We start from the raw sequence: 24,731 nt of genomic DNA on the forward strand, positions 1-24,731 counted from the left end.
TTTGAAGTAATAAAGAAACCAGCTGTGACTTGTAAGACCCGTACTTCATACTATTATAATAAATAAATACCGTCAGATGTTGGTGGGATTTACTCGATAAGATTTATCTGATATTTAATCATCGGTCATTGATTTTGTTTGTGTGTGCTTGTGTAGGCGAACATCAAAGCTATAGCTATTACATAATATGTAAATGTTTTCAATAGCTTTTTTTAAAACGAAAAGAGTAATCAATTATTAACAACATTTTGAGTTTTCTTATTAATATTTGTTTTATTCAAAATATGTAAAAAACATTCAATACATAAATAAACAATAATATGGCTTCAACACGAAATAATAATATTATTAATACAAAACAAAATACCATCGTCTTACTAAACTGTAATATACATGAGAAAATCGCCAGTCATCTTAAAGTTCTACAACAATTAATATTTTGGTAAAAAAAAAAACTAGGTAACTCTATAGGTAGTCGCTAGCTCTGTAGGGTTTATAACTGATACAGAAATGTTCATTTTGTTTACACATTTTCCCACTAAATATAATTTATGTATTAAAATATGAAGGAATAAAAAATGGGTAAATGGGGTCATAGACATTTTTTGTTTTTATAAATTAATTGTAAAAATGAGGACAATGGATATAAGCTGTCATGAGAAATGCGAAGGGTTAATTTCCCAAGACTAATGACTCCTTGCACGGCAAACAGGAATGCCACCAAAAGCAGGGTTCTATACGGGAGTATGGTTTGGAAAACTTATGTGGGAATCCTACAGGACTTGCGGTGTTATTAGGGATAATTGACATACACTTCTGTGAGACGTTAGTGAGATTACCTGATTCCATTACAATGGGTATTGTCATCAACTGGCGACGGCATTATGATTGGCTTTGATCGGTGGGATTGGTGCGGTTGAACTAATCGTACCGGACAACTTTTGAGTGTGGCATTTCTTCAGGTGAGTCCTCATGTTGCTGCTCTGGCTGAACGTCAGCTCGCACTTGTCGCATTTGTAGGGTTTGACGCCCGTGTGGCAGTTCATGTGTGTCTTTAGGTGGTGTTTTTTAGTGAAAGACTTGCCGCACATGGCACAAGCGTACGGCTTGACGCCAGAATGCAAGCGCATGTGTAGCGTCATGTTGGATCTGTCGGCGAAAGGTTTGTGGCAAACGGCGCAGGCAAAAGGTTTCTCGCCCGTGTGGATCCGCAAATGCTGTTTGAGCAGCATCTTCCTGGTGAAAGACTTGCTGCAGTGGTGACAAGAATGGGGCTTTTCTCCGGTGTGAATCCGCACGTGCATGTTGTACGCCACCCGTTGGTTGAAGCTCTTGTTGCAGTACTGACATTCGTATTCCTTGCGGTTCCGGTGGATCTTCATGTGCGAGCTGAGGTAGCCGCGGTCGTTGAACAGCTTACCGCATTCGGGACAGCTGCCCGAAAATTCTCTGGTACCTTCGTGCACGGACTTGTGGTACTTGTAGTTTCTCAGCTGGCTGAACTGCTTCCCGCAAGATTCGCACACGAACGGCTTCTCGCCGGTGTGTGTCCTCTGGTGAATCTGTGCAAACCATAACGGACGAGTTTTAGACATTGTCGCAGACCTTTGTCCTGTGCAACTACTATTGACCCACGTGAGTGGATTGGGTCGGTGGCTAAGACGCAAGCGAACATCGAGTAGGATACTTGAGTTTCCATACTACGATGACAGGTTAAAAGACTAAGCATTGCCATTGAAATTTACTACCACACATCTATTGCAAAATCAAGCGAGGAATCTGTTGTCTCAATGTTTTCACTAAATAATTTCTGAGTTCTTATAATAAATAAAACGAATATATTAGAAGCATAACTATTTAAACTCGTTTGCTTGCGTTTATGAAAATATTTATAGCTTTTTAAAGCATACGAATCCAGAGTCCAATTATCATTGATTGTATATAATAGTTATACTCCTCAACCGATAGTTTCAGGAAATCGTGATTGTCTATCACATTCGTAGTACCTACGAAATAATGATTTTTTTTCTTTCTTTTTTTTGGTGCCTTATAATGATTATTAAAACGGAAAATTATGCGGTGAAGACTGTAAACGCGGTATTATCGAAATTGCTGTGTGTAATATTAATGATTATTATTATTAAGGAAGTACAGTATATTATGTAAATGATGTACTTGCTATAGTATAATTGCATAAATTATGAAAACAGGAGGCGCTATAGGTCGTGAGGTCGGGTTCGAAACGGTACTCACATACTGTTAAGTTTGATTTCTTTTAGGATTTATCAACGGTGATTTTACCTTTAGCGACGCTTTCGTAACAAACGATTTCTGACATTCTTGGCACACGTGATTTTTCGTTGGGTTTGGATCTTTGGCTGATATCCCGTTGTTGTTCGCATCGCTGGCAAGGGAAAGATTTTGGACTCCTCCGTCTCGATCGCTGTCTGGTGACCGTGTCGATGGTACCGAAACGGTAGGTGGTCTGTCTGCCGGTTGTGGACGTGGGGACCGTGGTGGAAGTAAGGTTTCCTTTTGAAATTCTGGTGGCTAAAATAAAAAATTAAAAAATCTAGTTAGTAGTTATTAAGTACGATGGGCCATATTCGAGTTTTAAATTGTTAAAACAAAATAGATACAATATGAATCATGCTAGATTCAAACACGCAATAATCGCGCAGTGGAAACACGTGGGCACCGCAGAACAGGCACGACGCTATTGATCGATTGTTAATGTTATTATTACAACCTCTTTGGCGAATTTACATACCACACCATATTGTATCTGGATTATGATTAACGAGGCGGTCGGTAACATGTCAATTACTATGTGATGTCGTCGAGCCGCGTCCGGGGAACGTGCGAAACGACTCGGACCGAAAAATAATTAAATCCGTCCAACACTTCAACCGGTACACGTGTATTGAACACCGAATCACGGTCGCCGAGAAAGTCGGCGGACTGTTGCACTATTTTTTTGTGATATTTTAGTCTGTCGATTGTTATCAAACTCTAGTAAACTGCTCTAACGCCGTGTGCATAGTGATTATTATGAACCGCGCGTAATAGCATTATTATTAAAAGAAATCGGGTTCACGCCTACCATGTCAAACGGTCGAACCTCTTCTCGGACCTCGGATACCTACTATGCCTACGCGTGCATGTTTTCATGCGTATTACGGGATTTATCATAATATATTACTATTATTATTATTGTGATAGCAATTATATTATAAACGGAATCCCGTGAAAGTATCATTGTGATTTTGCCTATCAAACGGTTGGGTATATCCCGTATCGCCCGCGGTGTTCAGTAACCGGTCACGATCGCGGCCTGTGCCAATGTTCGGTACACACAATAATGTAAATTATGTACATGTACGGTTAACCCGCGGCCCGATGGGAACTCACGGTGTGTGTGCATCGAGAGAGAAAGGCTAGACGATTTTTTTCATATATTTTATTTGTTAATCAAATTGCACCGCTTATTGATTTAGCTACTTCCGAGCTCGGCTAGAACGACCCGCGACAAAATGTTGAGCCATGCAACCAAATAATAATACGTCATTGATAATAGGATATACTTTATGGATCTGAAATCTGTTAACGTGATTTGTAAGGCCAAACGTTGAAAAAGTCCACTCCTTTTCGTTGAAAATCTAAAAACCAACTAAGAAATCGTCCGAATTTGTCCAGTTTAACTATGACAAATTATAACTTCCCCCCTCCCCCCTCCCATCTGATAAAAAAAGACTGACCGAGTAAATTGATTTAAAATTAATAAAAAAAAAAATCATCGACTATAATAGATCAAATCTCTTACTGATTAAAGTCTTCTACATACGATTTTTATAGGAACATTTGGGAAAAATTTACTCTAAATAGACATTTTCATGATGTATTTTTTTTTAGGAAAAAAGTATTGAAAGGTTACAAAAATTACTATATAAATAAACGTTTGTTTCTACTTCTTAAATAAATTGAAATAATTTCATAACAAAACGGACTATTAATAATATAATATTCTATTGAACATAATTCATATTTTTGTTTTAATATTTAGATTTTTTTTTTCCAAAAATATTTTTTTTATAAATTATTTCATTTTTTCATTTTTTCTTGATCCGAGCATTAATCAACTCAATAATATATTTAAACGCGGTTTCATCGAAAAATTGTATTACGTTTAATATAACTTGACACAATAGTTTAAATATTTTCAAATCATAGCTTGCTAGAAAATCAAATATTAACAACAAAAATGTTTCAATAATATATTATTTCTTATGTTTTATAGCTTTAATAAAATATGTGTATATTATGATTTTTTAACAGCTTCAAAATACAGAATTAAAAAAAATGTAATTTTCTTGAATTTTTTTCTAATTTGACTCTAATATTGAAACCTAGTCCAACCTAACTTTATCGCGTTAGTTTATTGGTACTGTGCTGGTTTATACAAAAATATATAATATTTAGATCCAGCTTTAAATGAATTTTCGGTTCTTAGGTTTAACAATTTTTGTTTTTATAGAAATCTTCTTAAAAGCTAAAATCACATTTTCTAAAAACAACACTACAATTTTTATTTTTTATTTTTCCCCAAAAAAGAAACAAGTTAAGACTTTGTTTAAATAATGGAACGGTTATACTTTTTTTTAATTAAAAAAAAAATATATATAAAATTAACATTTTAAACGTGTCAACCCCGAATTCATTTTCTCCGTGCCACAAAGTAATTTATTCGTAACGCGGCCTTTAGCTATTCATCCGCCTGTCTTAAGTCGTAAGTCGTTGACCGGGATTGCCAATCGATTATAACCGAGGGTGTCAACGGATAGACAGATTAGTCGGCTATAACCTCGGAGAGGAGGATTGCAAGACACGTGTAAGGTTCGGAATGAGAAACTGAGGATTTATGTAAATAAAAGGGCAAATGACATCTTCCCTGGAGACGAACAACGAACGCCGACTACCCGAATCCGACGACTTGTTGTCTTCAATGATAAATCACAATAGCTTAACCAAAGTTCGGTTGGAGTACGTTTTGCATTTGAAACTATCTGTCGCTTTTACTTGGCGCGGAATTAATTTAATTGACGAATTGATATGAATCGAATCATCGAATGAAATTGTTCGGGCTTTCCAAAAATGTCTTGGGCCAGAATTTGCTGAAGCAATAATGTTTTGGATTCATTTTCAATGCTGTCAGTGATTCTCGGGGTCAGAACGTTACAACTGTTAAACGCGTTTACTTTGCACGGGAGGTAAGTGGATGGATTGAAATTCAAAAGCCGTATGGACAAACGAAAAAATTCTCAATCGTATTACGTCCCACGAACGTCTATTGTATGAATTTAACAATTTTTTTACAAGCACTGTAATGATGTGCTTTAAGTCAATTACCTTGGGCACAGTAGGAGGTGGTATTGACAGCAGGTCCGGCGGTCGGTGGATGTATTTTGGTGCAGCGCACGGTGGACGGCTGTTCTGCACCCAAGGCGAAGGCGTCAGAATGCCTGTGGTTCTGGGTCGCTTGGAAGGCCGGAACAATTTCGGTTGGTGGTGGTTTTGTGGACTAGAGATGTCGTTTCGATCACACTGCTCGCATTGGACGTACGAAGAAGGGTGTTGCTGTGGTTCCACGGTGATGGGGACCGAGGATCCTTGTCGTCGGGGATCGAGTAGCGGACCGATTCCTAGTGCGCTAGCTGCGGCCACGAAGCCGTCCATCAGGTGCTCGGGGACTACGGCGGTGCCGGTGTAGACAAACTGTAGTAAGTGTTTGACGTCTTGGTGGAATATGTCTTGAAGTATCAACGTCACCTCGTCCGACGCGGAATGGTTCAGGAATATCGACTGAAACATGAGTCAGAGTTTAAAAATTCAACGTAGTCAACAGCTGATTGCAATTATTGAATCCACTGACGTGGAAAAGCGGCAAAGCGTTGGACGAAATCGAAAGAGATGCTTATTATACTAATTCAAATTTTGGCTCTAGCTTCAAAGAGAAAATAACTTAACGGTAGAATGGATGTGCCATGAGAGCGCCTAGGAAAATGTAGCAGAGATAGACTGAAACAATATGATTGGATGCACGTATTGTGCGCGAACAGTTCAAGTGCGTAGGATTTGGGTAACCGAGTACACTAGGGTGGACAATCGCAAAAAGTTAAGAGTAGCAGTGTCGAAATATCAGCAGATAAGGTCCCACAGTATCTAACCCGCATAGACCTTTTACTTTAGTATGGAAGCCAACTCACGATAAAGAGCTTAGTCATGTCACCTTAAATCAATTTGCTCTGCGTTTTGTTTGCATCATGTGACACTCTAATAGCATCATAAATCCTAATGTCATCTTTAAGAAATTCTAATGCAGGCCCAAAAATCGCCCTACAGGTTTCTTGTCCCTGGAGTCCTCGAGAGGAGCTATTGGACTCCTCGTTGTCTTGTGGAAAAAGACTTTATGTATAATTCCTAAGAGCAAAGTGGAGAATCCTAATTTAAAATAACAGGTACCCTAGCTGGCCACGCAGCCAATGCACTTTTTATACCACACGAGTTGTCTATTTGAGACTTGTCTAACAGTAATCATCATATGTTTTAGTTAAACGTTTCAACTCTCAAATACTTTTCCGTGCGGTACAAATGCAACTATAATAGTTCACAGAAAGCCATGGTCTTCAGTTAATTAATTTACGAACCCTATAATTATCAAAAACAAAAAACTCAAGGATAATAATAATTTAAAAAATGTGTTATTGCCATTAACCTGTTATTAACCTAACCGCTTTTGGTTAATAACCCACTAATAAAATGTACAAAAAATATCCGTGTAACACTGTATTATTAGAAGTAAATGGTTTTATTATAAAATATATACTTAAATTGTTTTAATTTTTATAATTAATAGCGACAGGTAAGCGACGGGTCCTATCGTATTCTAGATTTATTTTTATAAAGCTAGTAAACTCTGTTAAAATTTTTTAAACGAATATGAAACCCAAGGTTCAATTATCTCTAATGAATATATTGCGATTTTAGAACGAATAATAATATAGCTGTTATAGTGTAGTATAATTTTTTAGTGGTATGACCTGTGGAATGATATCAACAAGTTGCGTCGTGCACATTTTTACACGTGTTGTGGCATCCTAGAGAAATTTTGTTTTTCTTCTACACGAGTCTCATGATCAAACCTAAGACAAGAGCTAATTTTTATTTTAAACGCATTACGAATACCGAACTTGTTTGGCTATACTCAGGCCAATAACTATCGGCGTAGGTAATGTAGAAACACATTTAATACCGACGGTATTAACATAATGTTTTACTGACGTTTTGATTAGCGCCTAATTATTCATTAACAGTTGGAACCGTTTTAATTAGACACGGCCCAATGGTGAATCCGGTTTAAGTGGAGGCACTTGTTTTGTTCGAACCGATAAAAATGTATAGGATGTGATTTCACCTAGTGTAATATATATAATATTATAGTTTCGCAGTTATTACAAAAATAATATCAGAATAGTACAGCTGTTGATACAGTATTATTAATATTATCATAATTAAAATGGATGACTCGCGAGAATTATTATGGGCCCGCATAGTAATAGGATTACATGGTGTATTTTTTTACTATACACATTAATATGGAGATGTCGGACTTGTTAATTTCACATTTTTTTAAGCCGTCAATCGTGTATTTTTTTTTATAGTTCTTGTTCTAAAATGATTTTAATTAGCGGTTTAATATAAAATTGTGTCTGTGTCAGCTGTCATGATGGAGCGGCCAAAAATAGAAGTTTTTTTACGGTGTGAGATTTTTTTTTTAAGTACTCATAGAGTTGTGAAAAACATTTAATATATCAATTACGGTTGCAAACGGCAAACACAAACCGGGCAAAACTAGACAAGCGACTATTTTTTGCGCGACAAAAGAGAAAATCTCCAAGTCGCAGTCGTTGTCGGTCGTCAGCAGATAAAACTCACAACAGTGAAAATGCCTTACTTGTAAATAAGAACTGCAATAGGACAACACGATTTTGTGCGCTCTCAGTTTGTATCCGTCCGCACAACTTATGATAACGTCGGCAAAATGTTCTGACCTCATCATCTGATTGAGATTGGACATCAGTCGGTTCTTATGTTGTTCGTATATAGCGTCGGCCATCTAAAAAAAAAAAATCACAATTTATTTATAAATATTTGAAAATACAACATGCCAATGTCTTATGTTGGTTCGTTGAAATTTTAAAAAAATAGTTGTTTTTTACTGAAAAGAAAATCCACTTGTGCAGTAGCTTCTTGGTCTGCAAAGTTGTTAATAAAACTAGCCCAATTTTTTGAAGTTCTTTGACGAAGACCTATGAAAATCCACAATGATTTTTTACCACAGCACCGTTTTTTTTATAGGTATACGCAGGCTTAGATTAAACCGTACACCAAGAACAATTAAAAATTAGTTTAGTACAAAAGTTACAACAATTTCATCCCTTCTCGTTTTAAAAACTAACATTGCTTTTATCCTTCTATTTTATCTTTTTTTTTTTTTTTGTTATTGAGACAAACAAAATGCAATAAATAAGGATATGAAAACTACTCGACAGAAGAACGTCAAAAGTGTAACCGAGTTATGACCATTTATTTTGCTACTTATAATCAATATAAAACGCAATGTACCGATTTGACGTGTTGAGCTGAACACGCAAAATATTGTACTTGTTTGGAATAATAAATTATAAGCCATTCGCATGCATGTAATTTTTCAAATACACAGATGCATTTTTAAACGCTTGAATAATTTTCATTTGTCAGTTTTAAACCATTTAAAAACAAATTGATCGACCACATCTCAGAAGAGTAAATGCACGCGATGGAGACAATTATTGTTCACAAAAATAAATTTAAAGCCATTACTAATTCAGTGTAATATAGATATACTCGTATTTATTAAAACTGTTATTGACTGTTATTACTTATTGACATTTTCATGTCTTAGCTCTGGCACATAACCGAAAAAAGTTTTACCAAAAAAGCGTTACAAAAAACAATATGGGGTAGGAGATAGGGGGTGGGAGATAGGGATGAGGGATAGAGGTGAGAGATAGGGATAAGATATAGGGGGTGGGAGATAGGGGTAGAAAATATGTTGTATTCACAACGATCAAATTATAACTGAAAAATAAATTCAATGTATTTTAAGAGGTCATATTTCCTATGAATTGTATAAGGCCAGATTATATGAAATCACTAAAATATGAGCCAGAAACTTGATATGTTTACTAGCCACCTTAGATACTAGCTTGTTAATATACTATTTCATTATCTATAATTCCACCACTACTCTAAATTTATTCGGTACTTCAACGAGACACGAAAATGCTCTTTTGTGGTTGCAAACTCGGCTGAAAAACTTTTATTATGCAATATGTACGGGCTACCTTAACTAGAAAGTGATTAGGCAAAAATGTATTTTAGAGTTACGGATGGTCCATCTTAAATAGGATACAAAATATACAACTATGATCCGTTTGAATCTTGCCAAGCTATTGATTAATTTTTACCAGATTTTATTATTATTACTATTATAACATGTGATGTTCATAATAAAAGTTATAAATAAAGTCATCAAAAATAACCACCTTTTTGTAAATTAAGGTGTATGAAAAACAATACAAGTATTCATTCAGTGTTTTTTTTTTAAACATTTTTTTTGCATTTATTGGAGTTGCTTCTCTTTTTTCAAATGAAAGATATGACTAAGTGTGACTAAATTAGCCGAAAATATGTGTATTTTAAAAATTTGGAGTTACATCACTTTTACACTAAACGACCCATGTGTAAATCGACTAAATGCGATATTATAATAGACATTATTGTAGTAATTGTTGTGTAGCGCTTTCTGTTTACGGTTTAATAATATACAGAAGTAAATGTCGTGTAGGTCAATCTACTTGCACGCAAAGACAAGTTGTACCGAAAACCGGTCGGATAGTTTATTACTATTATTATTATAAATATTAGATATTAGGTATCGTTTTGAAACTCGATTGTTGCTTCCTTCAATCTACAATGTGCGATGCACGGAACGGGGAAATTCGCCGGATGTGTCGCGTGTTTAGGATTTATTTCGTTTTCAATTTTAAAAACTTTCTAACAAGAAAAAAATATGTACCTAACATAGACCTATAAAGATATGGACTGCGCCTCCCACACACCCCGCCTATACTGCCGCGTTATGAACAACGTTAGAAAGAGATAGATAGAGTTGTTAGGTGGTCCATGGAATAAAAATTGAAAAGACACGGAATAATAATAATTTATATATACAAAACCAAATGATAATATATAATAATTAAATCATATTTAATTATTATTTATTATTGTGTTATGCGAAGTTGTAAAGCATTTAAGGATATGTATTTCATTATTTTGTCGGGTATCCAATACTTTCGTATGATGTATTGTTTTAAACAGATATGTATAGTATATCGTTAATAAATACTTAAAAACCATTACAATTTCATTCAAATTTTATCAATGAACATTCTGTTTTACTTTTTATAGAACGTGTAAGTATGTTTTGAAAAACAGTTTTTCTTTACAAACTCAATAGACAATTTATTGTACCACAGATCTGCATCTAAGTTTAAACAAATTCACTAGGTATTGTTAAATCACTACTTATTTGTTTCTTTTTCGAGTTACGACCAATATATATATTAAAATATAAAAAAAATCACAAAGTTTAATAATTATACAAAAAAAAAAAAATAAATAATATTAGGTAATAATCATAATAAAAAAATATAAAAAAAGGAATTATACATTTTACTGATTTTTGAAATGAATGGTTTTTGTTACCTAATTTGATTTTTCGGCTGATCTTCATTGAACGTATAATAATTAAATGATAATTAAAATTCAATATTTTAATAACTATAATAAGATTAATTAAAACATTTTAATATAAAAATTTCGTTATCGGGTATTATCATATTACTATTTCTCCATGATAATATTATTTCTTCCATGACGAACCTAACAACTCTCTCTCTCTATTTTTAACGATGTCGATGTACGGACCTCTCTCTCTACTATCAGTTCATTTTTATTTTTTTATGGCTGCTCTTTGGTTGCCTTTTAAATTAAAAATATTTGTAAAACATAATAAACAAATGAAAATAACAACTGTTTTGTGTAATATAGTTTGAAAAAAATCAATTATAAACATTAAACATAAAATATTCCAGTATTGTCTATAAACAATAACTGACAAAATATTTTTGAATAATACTATCACATTACACGCTTTGGCAGGAAATAACCGCATTGAAAACGTTTCAATAATATTTTATGAACGCTATGAATGAAATCGTTTTTCGAAAAGGTCAGACAAGTATTATGACAAAAAAAAATTTCACAAAACGAGAAGAATTACTACAATTTTTATATTTTGCGTGCGTTCGGAGAACCTAAAAAATTGTTCAAAGAAGTTTTATTTCTTCGCATAATGTTCGATTATTGTTATTTTTTTACTGCTCAAAACTTTCATCCTATTGTAAATAAGTTTTTATCGTTCTTGTTATTTAATTATTTTTATATAACCCCAAGCGTTTTTACTTGATCTTTTTACACAGAAAACTTTAACGTTTTCTCTTAAATTGAATTCTCTCAAATTCCGCATTTGAATTCTATATTTTTGTCGTCAAAATGACCTCGTTAAATGATTTACACTGCTCTGTTATATTATATGTATTGTGTTGATTCCCTGGCCACAGGCAACATTTGTTTTATTCATCCAGTTGTTGTGTTGTCTCCACCACTTCACAAGTCCACTTAACTCACCATAATATTATTCCAGTTTTTATACTTTCAATAAAATAACATTACATTATACACACATTATGTAAGAAAAGTTAAGTATTTTACATTATATTTGTATTTTTTATGTTAACGGTTTATGGTATTATACAAAACGACTTATATGTTGACAGACTCGAGTGATAAGAATATTTTTCAAATAAGTAGAAAACGCAGAAAGTAGTTGTAATTAATTGACTGTGCGAGTTGTGGAAATATTTTCATGCCAATACGACTCGTACAATAATATGTAAAGAGATTATATTATTATGTCGGCATTTATCCGGTTTCATACGAGAAAACAGCTTGCTTTAATTAAGAATAAATAACTATAAGACGATAAAACATAAATAATATTGATGGTGTTAATTAGAAAAAAAAGTTTTATTCCATTTTCTACCTTTCCAAACCTGGGCATTTTTCATTTAACACAACATTTTTGTTGAAAAAAATGAGTTGTTTGAAGTACATTTTTTATTTACCGTATAAAATAAAAACTGGCAATTGAAATTGTTTATTATAATATGTTTTTTTTTTTTTTTACTGTTTCGTATAACCTGTTAGTCTTAGTTGTACATACTTTTATTTTAATAATTCCTATTTTTGTTAAATTTTTAATTATTTGAATTTTTATTTAAATTAAAATAAACTCTACCCTATGCGTTTTTAATGTTTAAAAAATGTTGATAAACTGTTTATGAAAAGTTTAATTGTATTTTGAAAATACTGTCCAGTGCCAGTTAACGACAGTGTCATATGTTTTTCTAAGACACTTAATATTGTACAATTTTTTTAAAATTAATTTATGAAGTAAGGTTATTTTTAAAGAACTCAAAATGAATGATGTTTACTACTTGCAAGTCAGGATTAGTATATCAATGTTTATAGACAAATAATTATATTTTATACAATACGGTGGAAAACAACACTCTTGCAAATATACTTGAGTATAGAAAACGATTTGATTTTTATGTATTTATTTTGAATTTATAGTTGCTAATTATTAACAAAACTACTCGCCATTCGTTTTATATGTATCTACATATACAACTCATATTATTCGAATACTGTCAAGAAAAAAATTTACTTTATACGAAACACGGAAGGCAATCGAATAGAAAATTGTATAAATATATGCGTGTGATCCGATTTACAAAAGTATAAGGTGAGAATAATTATTGTCGGCGACATTTTCGAAAGTAACGTACTTAATGTTTCCAATAAGTAATTCAGTCGTGAGTATAGTATAATATGGCATACGTGATATGCATATAACCGGCCTACATTGATACGACTTGATTGATTTCTAATGGAATAAAAATGAACCGTTGTGAATTTTATGAAAAGGCGTTTATGGATTATACATAATAATATATTAGCCTACTATTTTTGGCCAAAACTTGTTTAAGAGGGAACCATGTTCGTACATGTTGTTTAAACGGGTAGGTAAATACTATATGGTTTTTTAGCCAATTTTAAATAATTGGTTAAATCGCATTGTGACAAAGTTTTGCAAAATATAGCACTCGAGTGATGTTATTATGAATTTTATTATGTGACAAGGAACGTTTTTTCTTTTTATTAAAAAATATATATAATATTATGTTTCAAGGGTATGAAAATATTTTCTCTTCTATGAAGATATTTTCTCAACGACATTCATAAAGACAATGTCGCTACCATCTCCCTTTTCTCTTTTTGGTGTCTCATTATTTTTGCATACTTCCTATAGAGCGCTGTCATTGGATAAACGCTGAATATTCATAATATAATACAAGAAGATTAATATTATTTATTATTTTTTTTTTTTGTTGAAAACAAAGTAGTATAATTTTAATACACGAACATAAGGAATTTATGTATTGCTATTTCCATACTAGTTTTATTATAATATACAAGTTAGTGGTATTTTTTATTATTATTTTTTTTTTTTAGTTATTAATTAAATATACATTACGGGGTTCTGTGTATAATTTTTTTATTTATTCAAATCGGCGGTACTTAATTTCTGGTCTAGACTTAAATGTTCGGCTCAATTCGATCTGTTCAGGGCGAACACAATTTGTTGTAATATTAACATCACGTGATAAGTATAATATGCATTTTAAGGCACTCCTCTATATACTAAACGGTCGGTAATTATGTACTGCCATGTTTTGGTCAAAGATACTGTTTATTTTCCTAACCGTTAATTTTGACTAACAATTATTATGAATAAAAAAAATGTATACAACAACAACAACTTCACAAAGTCACGTGATTATGTGTTGTATAACAGACATTTAGGATGATTTATTTTAATATTTTCATAAGACGTTTTTAATAGGCGTTCAGAGACATCTATTGCGTTGTTTTTCAGCTAGGTATTATAAATTATAAACTACACGGGTAGAGATAAAAAGTATTTAATAGAAATACTTTATACAAGTTTTTATCGGCGAATAGATCGTTTTGAATATTTACTTAACTAATTCAATTTGTATAATTTGCAATAATTCGCGTTGTGCAATAAAATATAATATACAAGTAATCCGACACATAGCAATCATAACATGAATACTAAATGAAATAAATAATAGTTTTTATCGCAAGGCCAGGAATAAATTATATTCACCAAATATCGCCACGATAACCAATAATAAATAATTATTCATGTTAAATTAACTTCAAGTTTGAATCTAAGGAAATATATTTAATAAGGGCTCGGATCCGTCGGCCATTTTTCATAACATATAAATTAAAAGCGAATACTATTATTTATATTTATATATTATTTATTAACACAGCTATTAGGTTTTTTTATTATAATTTTATTAGGTATAACAACCATCAACACACCATTCGTTTATTGTGAAATTATTATGATAATACGTTTAATAGGTTTTTACATCAAACTGTATAATTTTTATACAGTTTTCATAAAGTAATGTAATATAATAAAAAAAAAAAAAATAGTTTATCCCTCACCACTTATTTTTTGGGGGAATCAAATAGGTCTCAGGAGATGCACTTTTCTGATAAACTAAAAAGTTATACAGTAAAATTACATCTATGCAAAACTAATGTAAATACAGATTGTAATAATTGTATTAATCGCTCAGATCAAAGTCAAAGCAAAATTTTTTTTTTTTAATTTTGTATGAATAAAATACATTTTTACTCTGCTCAGTTCATTACACGAGTGCAATTCCTTATACTTGTTTTAGTACACTGCTACACAACAACTGAGTAATGTATGTTATTAATAATTAATAATAATATTTGTAAGTACAGTAATTCTTTTGAAAATGTAAAATTTTTGGCAATATTTGTTTCAAGATAAAGGCATTTTTATAATGACAATAGGCTCATCGCTAATATTGTTTAAAATGAATAAATTTTTTATAGCTCAATAAAAAATATATTACAACACATTACTATCAAATGTGAAGTGATAAACTACTTTATAAGAAGTCATATAACACTTAAGCTGTATATTTTCTAATATTGTTACCATCATGTCTCGGGCCTGTTAAGCCGATGCTGATAATACTGTTGTAGTAAAATAGTTGTTCAATACAAGACGGTTGATAGATTTTCAAAATAAACAATATTGCTACGTGGGATAACTGAACAACCGCGTTTCAAGAGGTGGGCATTGGTATTGCCTAGGTATTGAGAATTTCTCTTGGCTAACGTTAACACGTTTTACCGAGTTTTTGCGCCTATACTCTAACGAACAACCGACGTGGTCTTGTCAAACAAGATTGGCTTGCTCCCCCCCCCCCATCCGGCGCCAATTGAATAGTATTATTGTGTTTTTCAACCGTCGTTCATTTAGAAGTCTTAATTTTTACTATGTACCTAGATCTCACTGTACATCTCCAAAGCGGAAACGTTTTTGGGCTTGTGCCTGTGCGCCGCCGCTGTGTCTGCCAACCGGTTGTCGGATAGGATTTTCCCCTATCATATAGCGTCACAGCAAGAGAGTGTCGTGTCGGTTGTGCTGTGTTATTTCTTGCCCGAGATCCGAGTGAACAGTAGCCGAGTGCACGCACGTATATATGTATGTATAATAATATAATACATTGCGTTATGTGCCGGCACAGTGATACGCACACGCATTTGCAATAAAACATCTAAAAAGACTCTGCCCGTGCACTTTCCCCGGTCACGTATTCCCACGGTATAAATAACTCTTTTTTTAATAATATACTGCCACTATCATCGCCTCTGTGTCTTTGTCTCACTACCATGGTCCACGGCCCGCGCAATAACAACAGCTCTAACCGGGGAGCACAACCTAACCGTCACGGAATTTACATAATATCCACTAACGTTGTCGAGCAGAAAAAAAAAACACTCGACTCGGTTGGAAAAAGCCAAAAAAAAAAAAAACGTTTAACCTTTCTGCGAAAACGTGAGCTTTAAAAAATAACGTTAATTGACCTTAATGCGAATTTTAAATAATTCTCGGTTGTCATACGGTTATTTGTACAGATGAGAATAAGTACATATATATATATATATATATATATCAAGAGAAAGCCTAAGCATACTCTAAGCATAAATATGATGTACAAATAATCTTGTTCGAATGTCGTGCAAGATTTAAAACATTGTGGTTTGAAAAATAAACGGGTTGTTATGCAATCAACACAATTCGCATTTGAAATTGACTTTATCAGACCATCGTTACTCAGGTCTTCATAAAGGTCTCTTCACTTGTGGTTTCTAATTGTTGACAACTTTTATAATCTCGTCAGACCTTTGTTCACTTGTTGTAAACATACATATGGTTTTATTTTCATTAATTTCAAATCCTTTTGTCTTAGCACTTCGTATTGATTTTCCAGTTGCTATAATTTTATATCGTCTTTAGGTTCTCCAAGAATCAACTATGCCATATTAAGCATATCACCTTGTTTTAGCCCAACTGTGGCTTTAAAGTCTTTAGAGTGCGTTCGTCCGAATCTTACCTTGCATCTTGCTGTTTCTATACACATTCTGTTCGTTGTTCTTAACTTGGATGGTATACCAAAAAGTTCTATAGGGGAGGGGGGGGGGTTTACCTAGTCACACGCTTGTCTAAAATCCACGAATAGTAAATGTAGCTTCTTATTGAACTTGTAACATTTCTTTATCAGTTGCTTTGTTGTAAAAAAACGGGATTGAAATAAATAAGTTTTAACTTTTGAAAATCCAAAATATACTTACAAATGTTTGTGTTGCATTCACGTGGGAAATGACCCTTATAACATAATTAATACAATTTTTGTGTTGTATCAGTTGTTCGGTCGACTTGCATAAAAAAGCTTTTAAATTTACATTTTGTATGATTGCGGATGCTGTTTTCTACAACTCATCAAATTTATATCCCATTTCTTAACATAATATGGGTAGAAATTGTATGTATTATAATACATTATTTACTTTAAAAATAATGATAAACATGATATAATCAAAGTTTGTCGATTTCACTTTAAGGACGTGACACATATTTTTTATTTATTTATGCATAAAAAATACCGGCATGTTACCGACAACGTGTGTGTGTGTGTGTGTGTAATAAGATGAACTTATAGTGCACAAATTATACTAATAACTGGTTTTTTTTTAGAAAACTAAACCGTTGCTAATTTAAGAAGTTCCATTAGATACAGATGTTCGCATGAAATACTTTATTTGGAGACGAAAAAAAGTTGTGTAAAATTAGGCAAACGCAACGTGATAAACATAATATTAAAGGTAACCACTAACCATGGAAAATAAAAAAATAAAACTACTACATTTCGAATTAGGTATTAGGTTATGAAAGTACTCTTTATTGTTTTATAATATAAAAAAAACACTAAACTATAGTATAATATATTATACTATAGTTTTTATAATATATAGTATTTAGTATTATATTTTTTATGTATGAATAATGGTAGTATAAAAATAATTGTATAAAAACATAAATCCCGTCAAAGTATTACAGTCATTTTTTTATAATATTTGTTCATGATTTTATAAATGATTTTTTTCAGTTACCTATTTAAAACCATTCTTTTTGTTTTTTTTGTAATATAAACAAAACCGAAGACAAAGCATTTACAAATTCTTTTTTTACTATTTTTTTCAACCATTATTTATTAGAAAAAGATAATCTCGTTTTTATTAGTGCGAGATATATTATATTACATCATTGTTCACACTAAATTAATATTTCCCATTTTGATGGTGTTCAAGAAGGTGTAGGTAACGGTTTGGTAGGGTGCAGAATTCCTTATAGACATTCTTTTTAGTAAACAAAAACCCAATATAATTTTAGTTTTTTTTATTATGAAAACGAGAAAAATAATTTTAATACATTAAATTAAAATTTGTATAAATGGTACAAATTGTATTTAGCTATTGAAGAGGTTTAAAACTTATGATCTACGACGAACGAGGAACAACCCATTTAATATTCTGTCTTACAATTCAATTATAATAATGTGCAAATGAATTGCTTTAATAACTCCTAAATATTTTGTTGATAATTTTTCTAAGCATAATATTCATTTAATGTTTTGAAATTCATATTGAATACATTGTGTTGATAATATTTGCTATTATGTAAAATAATTTTTAATAATTTCTTCTTACTGTTGTTATTTATTTTCATAATATAATGTACTTTTTTTTTTTAAGAAATATGATTATAAGTGTATAATATTAAGTTGTATTATTGCATCTAACTATTACTATCTATTCAGTCATGAATGATCATCATCAACAACTCATGTTTTGGTAAATATTTTCCATTAACCACTCTTGTGTAAAACAAATTAAGTCGTTAATCGTTATTTTCCATAAAATAATCGCAATAATGATTACCTTTTACTTAATAACATATAAACGGAGTGCGTCGACCGGGACTATTATTACTGTTTACTCAAGACACAGCCGATAGATTCACGTCCAAATAGTTCTTCATGACACAATAAATTCAAATCGACATAATGATTTATGACGAATTCGCACAGCGCAAGGATTTATCTTCTCTGTTGAATTGATTTTATGTAAAAATTATGTATAATATTGTCTGCGTTGTTTTATTAACAGTGCAATATGCGTAACGCTGTACGGCCTAAGATAGACCTTAACGTGGATGACTTGTGGTGCTTATTGACATGTCCACGGTCAGTGGTAGGTTATTAAAAATTGTTTAATAGCTTGTTTTAACGCTTTGCCAAGAAATACAATATGAAAATAACCGGTCGTAAATGGTCGTGGCTAATGTATTTTCCGTAGATTTAATGTCCGTATTGAAAATAACAAACCGCGTTGACACTTTGGACGGGTTAATGGAAGAAGAGGTTTGTTTTGGTTAGGATGTTGTCAGATGAGCTGAAGGTCTCACCGATGGCTCCACCATAGAAGCTAAATCCCGTTTAATGGAAACATGTCAATATTGGCAATGGAAAATCAATAACCGAAAAATTTTAATAATTTAAACCACGAATTTTACACCTCAATAATACATTAAGGCGGCGTGGGTTGGACCCAATACTTTTACAGTGGTGTTTGCAATATTTTTAAAACGTTAAGTCGTGAAAACACTAACACTGTAAGCATAACAATACACGTTTTAGTTAAGTCGTCAACGATAGCGCTTACGATGAATAATGATCAAGTGCAAGTTTACTTTAGTCACGTCTTGGGTTTGTTAGTTAATTATCACAACAGCAGTCTAAGAATTGTATTTTTGTCAATATTTTCTACATAACACAGACAGTAGAAAATTATAAAACTAATATTTAATAATTATCGTGAAAAGATTTTTAAAAAATTTGTCGACATAATTCACATTTTTATAATATTTAAAAATAGTCTGGGAATGTTAATAGTGTTTTTTTTATTTACTTTAATTAAGTCGGGTCACTAATTTGAGAAATTAAAGAATATCGTGTTACATCAAATTTGTCTAATTAATAGAAAAAATATTTTATCTTTAGATAATTACTTTCATGTATAGGCGTACCCTTGACTTTAGTGGTTCACCCCGAAGGGCTCCCCTACGACCGCGGACCGACTAGTAGCGCTGCGCTGGGCGCTAATTGAGAATTTTATTTTCATGTATGTATATTATATGTAATTTCAACAACGGACAGGAGAAACTTGAGTAAAGTGAACAAGTTTAAAATCTCATATGCGTTGTACATGGTGTTCAAAATCGAAAGGCAAGTGACAGGTGTTAGAGCCCTCCGTTTTCATTACACCGTTAATTAATAATGTAAAATAATGACTAAAATGTTACACCTAGTTGCCCGGTTGGAAAATTCTCGCCTTAAAAGAGGAATTACACAATTATTTGTCTCTTAACTGACACAAATTATGTGTTCCCTTTTTTTAGTTGAGCATTTAACACCTAGTCGCGTTGTGTAGTTTATTTTTAGAGAATTTTTGTTACTAGTGAAAATCATAGTTGATAAATTATCTGAGTACTTGGCACTCGGACATAGGCGCAACTAGACCTACATTTTAGAAGGTGCTACAATTATGTACACCTGAGTAAACATAAATATTTTCTTCAAACCGTCAAGTATAAAATAATATTTTTGAAAAAATATTCTAAAATACACAAATTTGAACAGGGTGTGTACATTATTAAAATTTTACGCGTACGATTCTAGGATTGGGGTTTGAATTTTTGAAGGTACTAATTTTGAGTCTGGGGGTGCTAAGCAACCCCTAGCAACCCCCTTAGTGTCAAAACTATTACTCTTCCATTGGCGGATGATGCCGTTTGAAAAATTGATTGGCTTTAGATTGTCGTTTACAGCCAATAGATTTTTTTTAAAAGAAATTCAAAACTTTTGAAATTGTTTCATCCCCATTTTCCTATCAGGCTCAATTATAGTGAAAGTATAGGTACACTAACGCGGTAAATACAATCAATAGACCGCTTAATATTTCTGGTAAAATACCTTTTTCCGGACGTTTATGTTTCTGCAAATTCTACTCGAACCTTTTCGGCATTGGCTTTGCGGAATTTTTTTTCTTAAAGCAGTCCGTCAAAACATCCCGCGGTCGTTTTACGGCGAACACTAAGCTATGGACTCGAGGCTCTCCTGTAGATCTTTTATTGTCACTCGATCTATACGGGTTTATTATATTATATAACGTGGTGGTCAGTGGCAGCACCCCGCGTTTAAGTCACCGGCGACGACCGCACGAGTTCACTCGATCGGCATCTGACCTAACCGAAAAACGTAATAATATGATTGCGAACCGATTAAACACACACTGAACGTGTGCCAAAAGCTGTGCACGAGTCTCGGCGCTATTCCCCTACCCGAAGGAAGACAACCGGTCCTCATGGGCGGACCTCGGACGCAACGCTGTGACCGGTGAAAAATCGCAACCTAGATTGGTCGGTCGGGAGTGGAAAAAAAAATATATTAAAAAAACATATTATGTAGACACAATATACATAATACAACGTCTGATCGACTGAGATTAACCGAATTATGTTTTGTGGAAAAATAGGAAACAGATTTTCGAAAAAATGTAACGCCTCGCAGGTGGCAAAGAGTGCAAAATATAGAACATCAAGAAATGCATAGTAAATATATTGTACATTTAACGTCTCGACTGATGAAACACATATCCGATCACACTGTCTTTAACCCTTAAATTAGCAAGGGCTAATTTTGATACATCAAAAGTAAGTAAAATAATACTACTTTTAGGTTGGCTGTGGAAAGTTGTGTATGAGATATATATTACACCTGTCTTTAAAGACACAACGCCAAGTTAAAGATTAAGGCGCTTGGTTTTAATTTTTAAATTTTATCAAAGAAAATATCCAAGTCAAACATTCTATTACACGCGTATTTTAACATTTGAAGCACTAAAAGAGATTTTCAGAGAGTTCAAGGCTATCCACCAAACCGTTCAAAATAAAAAATGTAAAAAGGCTGTCCATGAATATTCATCTACTTCTTAAGAGGGCGCCACACCGGCCATTTCTAAGGAGTAAAGTATAGGCAATTTTTCGAAAAATTTTAAATTAGAGTTTGAACTATAATGTTTACTTATTAATACAGTAATGAGGATACTTTGTTGATTGCTATTTTTTTTTTTGTCAGACTATCACAGTCATGTCTATACGATAAATTACAATTTTTTTCACATCAAAACTGCTTTGCGCGGATTAATTTTTCTCAGGCTTCATATATAGTTAAGGAAAGAAAGTCATACATATTATTTATGACAAAATTATCTGTGTTCCATCATACGCATTTTTTCTGTATACCTAATACAACCAACGCTATTTAATTTAAAAAAAAAGTCAACAAGGTCTTTCTTAGTTAATCAATTATTCATTTACTGGTTGAAATATTAAGAATAGGACGATGGTAGAACACAGACAATGTTGTTGTCTATACTATGTAAAAATTTGGTTTCTTAATTTTGATTATAGCCTTTGTAAAATTAATCCGCGCAAGGCGGGTTTTTTGTAGAAAATAACGGGTGACGTCCTCTTAATGAAACCCTGTCTAATGACAATTGTTTGACCCCTAATATTGGTTTTATGAGTAACAAAACGTATAAATTTTGTCCAGGATCTAATTGGTGTTCCACACTACAGTCCTAAATTGTAGACCCGACCGGTACATAGCGGAATAAAGCACTTTTAGACCTTGTAGATCCTTAAACTCCCCACAGTTGCGGTAGGCTTTGCCGCAAATTGCGTTAATATGGTCATTGAACGTTAAACGGATCATCCTGTGTGTTACTATAAAAATTGTTCTTAATATTTCAACCATGTTACCTTAAAAAAAAACCGTGTCTTTTCTTCGCATTGTGGCTGGCCGCGAACCTAGTAGGTTAATAAAAAGTCAGCCGATACCGTTTTAGAGCTACTCTGAAGTCGAGGAGCTTATAACATGTCAGTATGATTTAAACTGTTAAACGGCTCTCATAGAAAAAAAAACGCACCTAATCTTTTGTGTTTCCTTTATAGGTGTTGACCGTCTGAGGTACAACTTCCAAAATAGTTAAATAACAAGACTAAAATGTTTACTTTATAAGGGTACTTTGCCATAATATTAATGAATAAAGGCTATTAAAAAAAAATAATCGTGCATTATTTTAAACTTAAAAAAATTGATTTTCAAATTGAATTTATTTTCACTTGGTTTTTTTAAAATATTTAAATTATGTTTTTCACATTTTATGTAATTATACATTTTTTTCAAAATGTCTATAAGCTTAATAGGCTACCGTGTATGTTTAACTTAATACAACACTAATGCATTCGCGGGTAAATAATTATGTGTGATCTGTTAATAATTGTCAGTTTTAACAGGTGTTTTTTTAAGCATTGGTATTTTGTGATGTAAAACCAATAGGTCTGCAGCCTATATAAAACAAATATACTACTACTGTAAAAATTCAAAACCCAAGGAATAATAATCGACGGCATTGATGATACATACCCCTTTATTGGTGTAAACCGTGTTGTGCAAATTCTTGTTATTTGAACAAAAAATTGTCTTCCTATACATACATATACTTTGGTTTTACATATTTTTAAAATGTAGAATATTATATTATATTTACACAAAATGGTGTTTTAAAATAAAACTACTTTGAAAAAGCACCTACAAACTGTTTAAACATTATTCGAATAGTTATTGTTTTGGGAATTGCACAGTTCATACAAAAAAAAGAAATTTGATCTACGACGTGCTCGACTAATCAATTCCTATGTATTTTGAGCCGCTGATTCCGAATCTGAGGTCGGAAAGTTAGCTTGCATTTTCAACATAACCTGTGGCAGAACCTTTGACCTGGTCCGCCAAAGCACTCGATTTTGCAGAGCATAGTAATAGGACCTTATACTGTACCCAGCCTACCGCTCCCCCGAAGCGAGTGGTCAAGCGAACCAAACTAGCAGATATTCATGTACATAATACATATATTGCTATAAATTTAGCTAACGGTTTTCTATCATAGCGAAAAAGTACAATAAAACGTAGGTTTTTTTAGGTTATGTTGGAAATTATAGCAAATGGATTCAGTCACAAGAAATACATAGGAATTGACTAGTCAACTTCGTCGGAGATGCAACTTTTTTTTTCATTTTTTTGTGTGGCTGTGTTATTTTTGAAAACATTTGAATAAAAAATTATTCGAACAACTTTTACTAGAATATTATGTTATATAGATAAAATTGTATTCGAACGATGCACCACTCTGGGCGTAATACAACCCTATCAGGACAATCAGGATTATTTAATTAAAACTCAAACACGGATCAATTACATATTTTATAAAAAAACATTGAAATCATATTTTAATCGAAATATAATAAGTTTTAGTGGAAGATAAATTAGTAAACAAACAATCTTACAAGTTATAACGTATATTTAAAAACGGAATAATTGCGTTTTTTTTTTAAACTTATTGAATTTGTAATATTTTTACAAAGAAAAGAAGAAGAAAAAAAACACTGAAAATTACCCAATCTAACTGCAAAAACCGAGACTGTTTTCACACGAATGATGAAAGCCAGCACACGCGGAGTTTAGCTGTTGGAATCGAAAAATGTGCGGCCCGTGCTCCGGATGTACCGGAAACCCAGTCTGGACAAATGTTCGTTGATGTACAGCGTGTAACTGTCGATTTTGTAAATGTAAAAAACGTAGCTGTAATTTCTGGGATCCAGCGTCTCGTGCTCGTCCATTATCTCTTCGACGACCAACGGCCTGTAGTGTGGCCGACAGTGGTCGGTCATGAACGCGTGCAGCCCGTCGACAATGGTGTTCATCGTGCCGACGAAAGCCAAGACGTCCTGCAACGTCTTCACGCCGTCGCGGTGCTGTTGCCGCTGCGTTTGGAAAGCCTGC

The 24,731-nt window shown here is 32.7% G+C and overlaps 1 protein-coding gene across 2 annotated transcripts; it reads right to left on the bottom strand.

Annotated features, from left to right (window-relative positions):
* Positions 1 to 313: 313 nt before the first annotated feature.
* LOC126846886 (zinc finger protein interacting with ribonucleoprotein K-like) lies at positions 314 to 21,109 on the bottom strand. Of its 2 annotated transcripts, none has more exons than XM_050586731.1 (5): positions 20,802 to 21,109; positions 8,012 to 8,173; positions 5,407 to 5,859; positions 2,302 to 2,550; positions 314 to 1,562 (listed from the first exon to the last, which is right to left on the bottom strand). In XM_050586731.1, the coding sequence occupies exons 2-5, from the start codon at positions 8,171 to 8,173 to the stop codon at positions 867 to 869; spliced, it is 1,560 nt and encodes a 519-aa protein (XP_050442688.1). In that variant the 5' UTR covers positions 20,802 to 21,109; the 3' UTR covers positions 314 to 866. The 2 variants fall into 2 exon arrangements, with proteins under 2 accessions (XP_050442688.1, XP_050442689.1); XM_050586732.1 differs by lacking the exon at positions 20,802 to 21,109 and adding an exon at positions 15,709 to 15,819.
* Between the last annotated feature and the right edge of the window lie 3,622 nt (positions 21,110 to 24,731).

This window comes from Adelges cooleyi, unplaced genomic scaffold (genome assembly GCF_023614345.1).
Source record: "Adelges cooleyi isolate 19-005CV unplaced genomic scaffold, UGA_ACOO_1.1 ACOO_flye_CR_arks_rails_tigmint_CR_PRNA_9, whole genome shotgun sequence".
Taxonomy (NCBI): Eukaryota; Metazoa; Arthropoda; class Insecta; order Hemiptera; family Adelgidae; genus Adelges; species Adelges cooleyi.

Excerpts from the sequence above, each read along its gene's own strand:
- LOC126846886 (XM_050586731.1), bottom strand. The coding sequence starts at position 8,173 with ATGGCCGACGCTATATACGAACAACATAAGAACCGACTGATGTCCAAT. Across the intron at positions 2,551-5,406 it reads CACCTCCTACTGTGCCCAAG|CCACCAGAATTTCAAAAGGA; the intron begins GTAATTGACTTA and ends TTTTTATTTTAG. Across the intron at positions 1,563-2,301 it reads TTACGAAAGCGTCGCTAAAG|ATTCACCAGAGGACACACAC; the intron begins GTAAAATCACCG and ends TGGTTTGCACAG.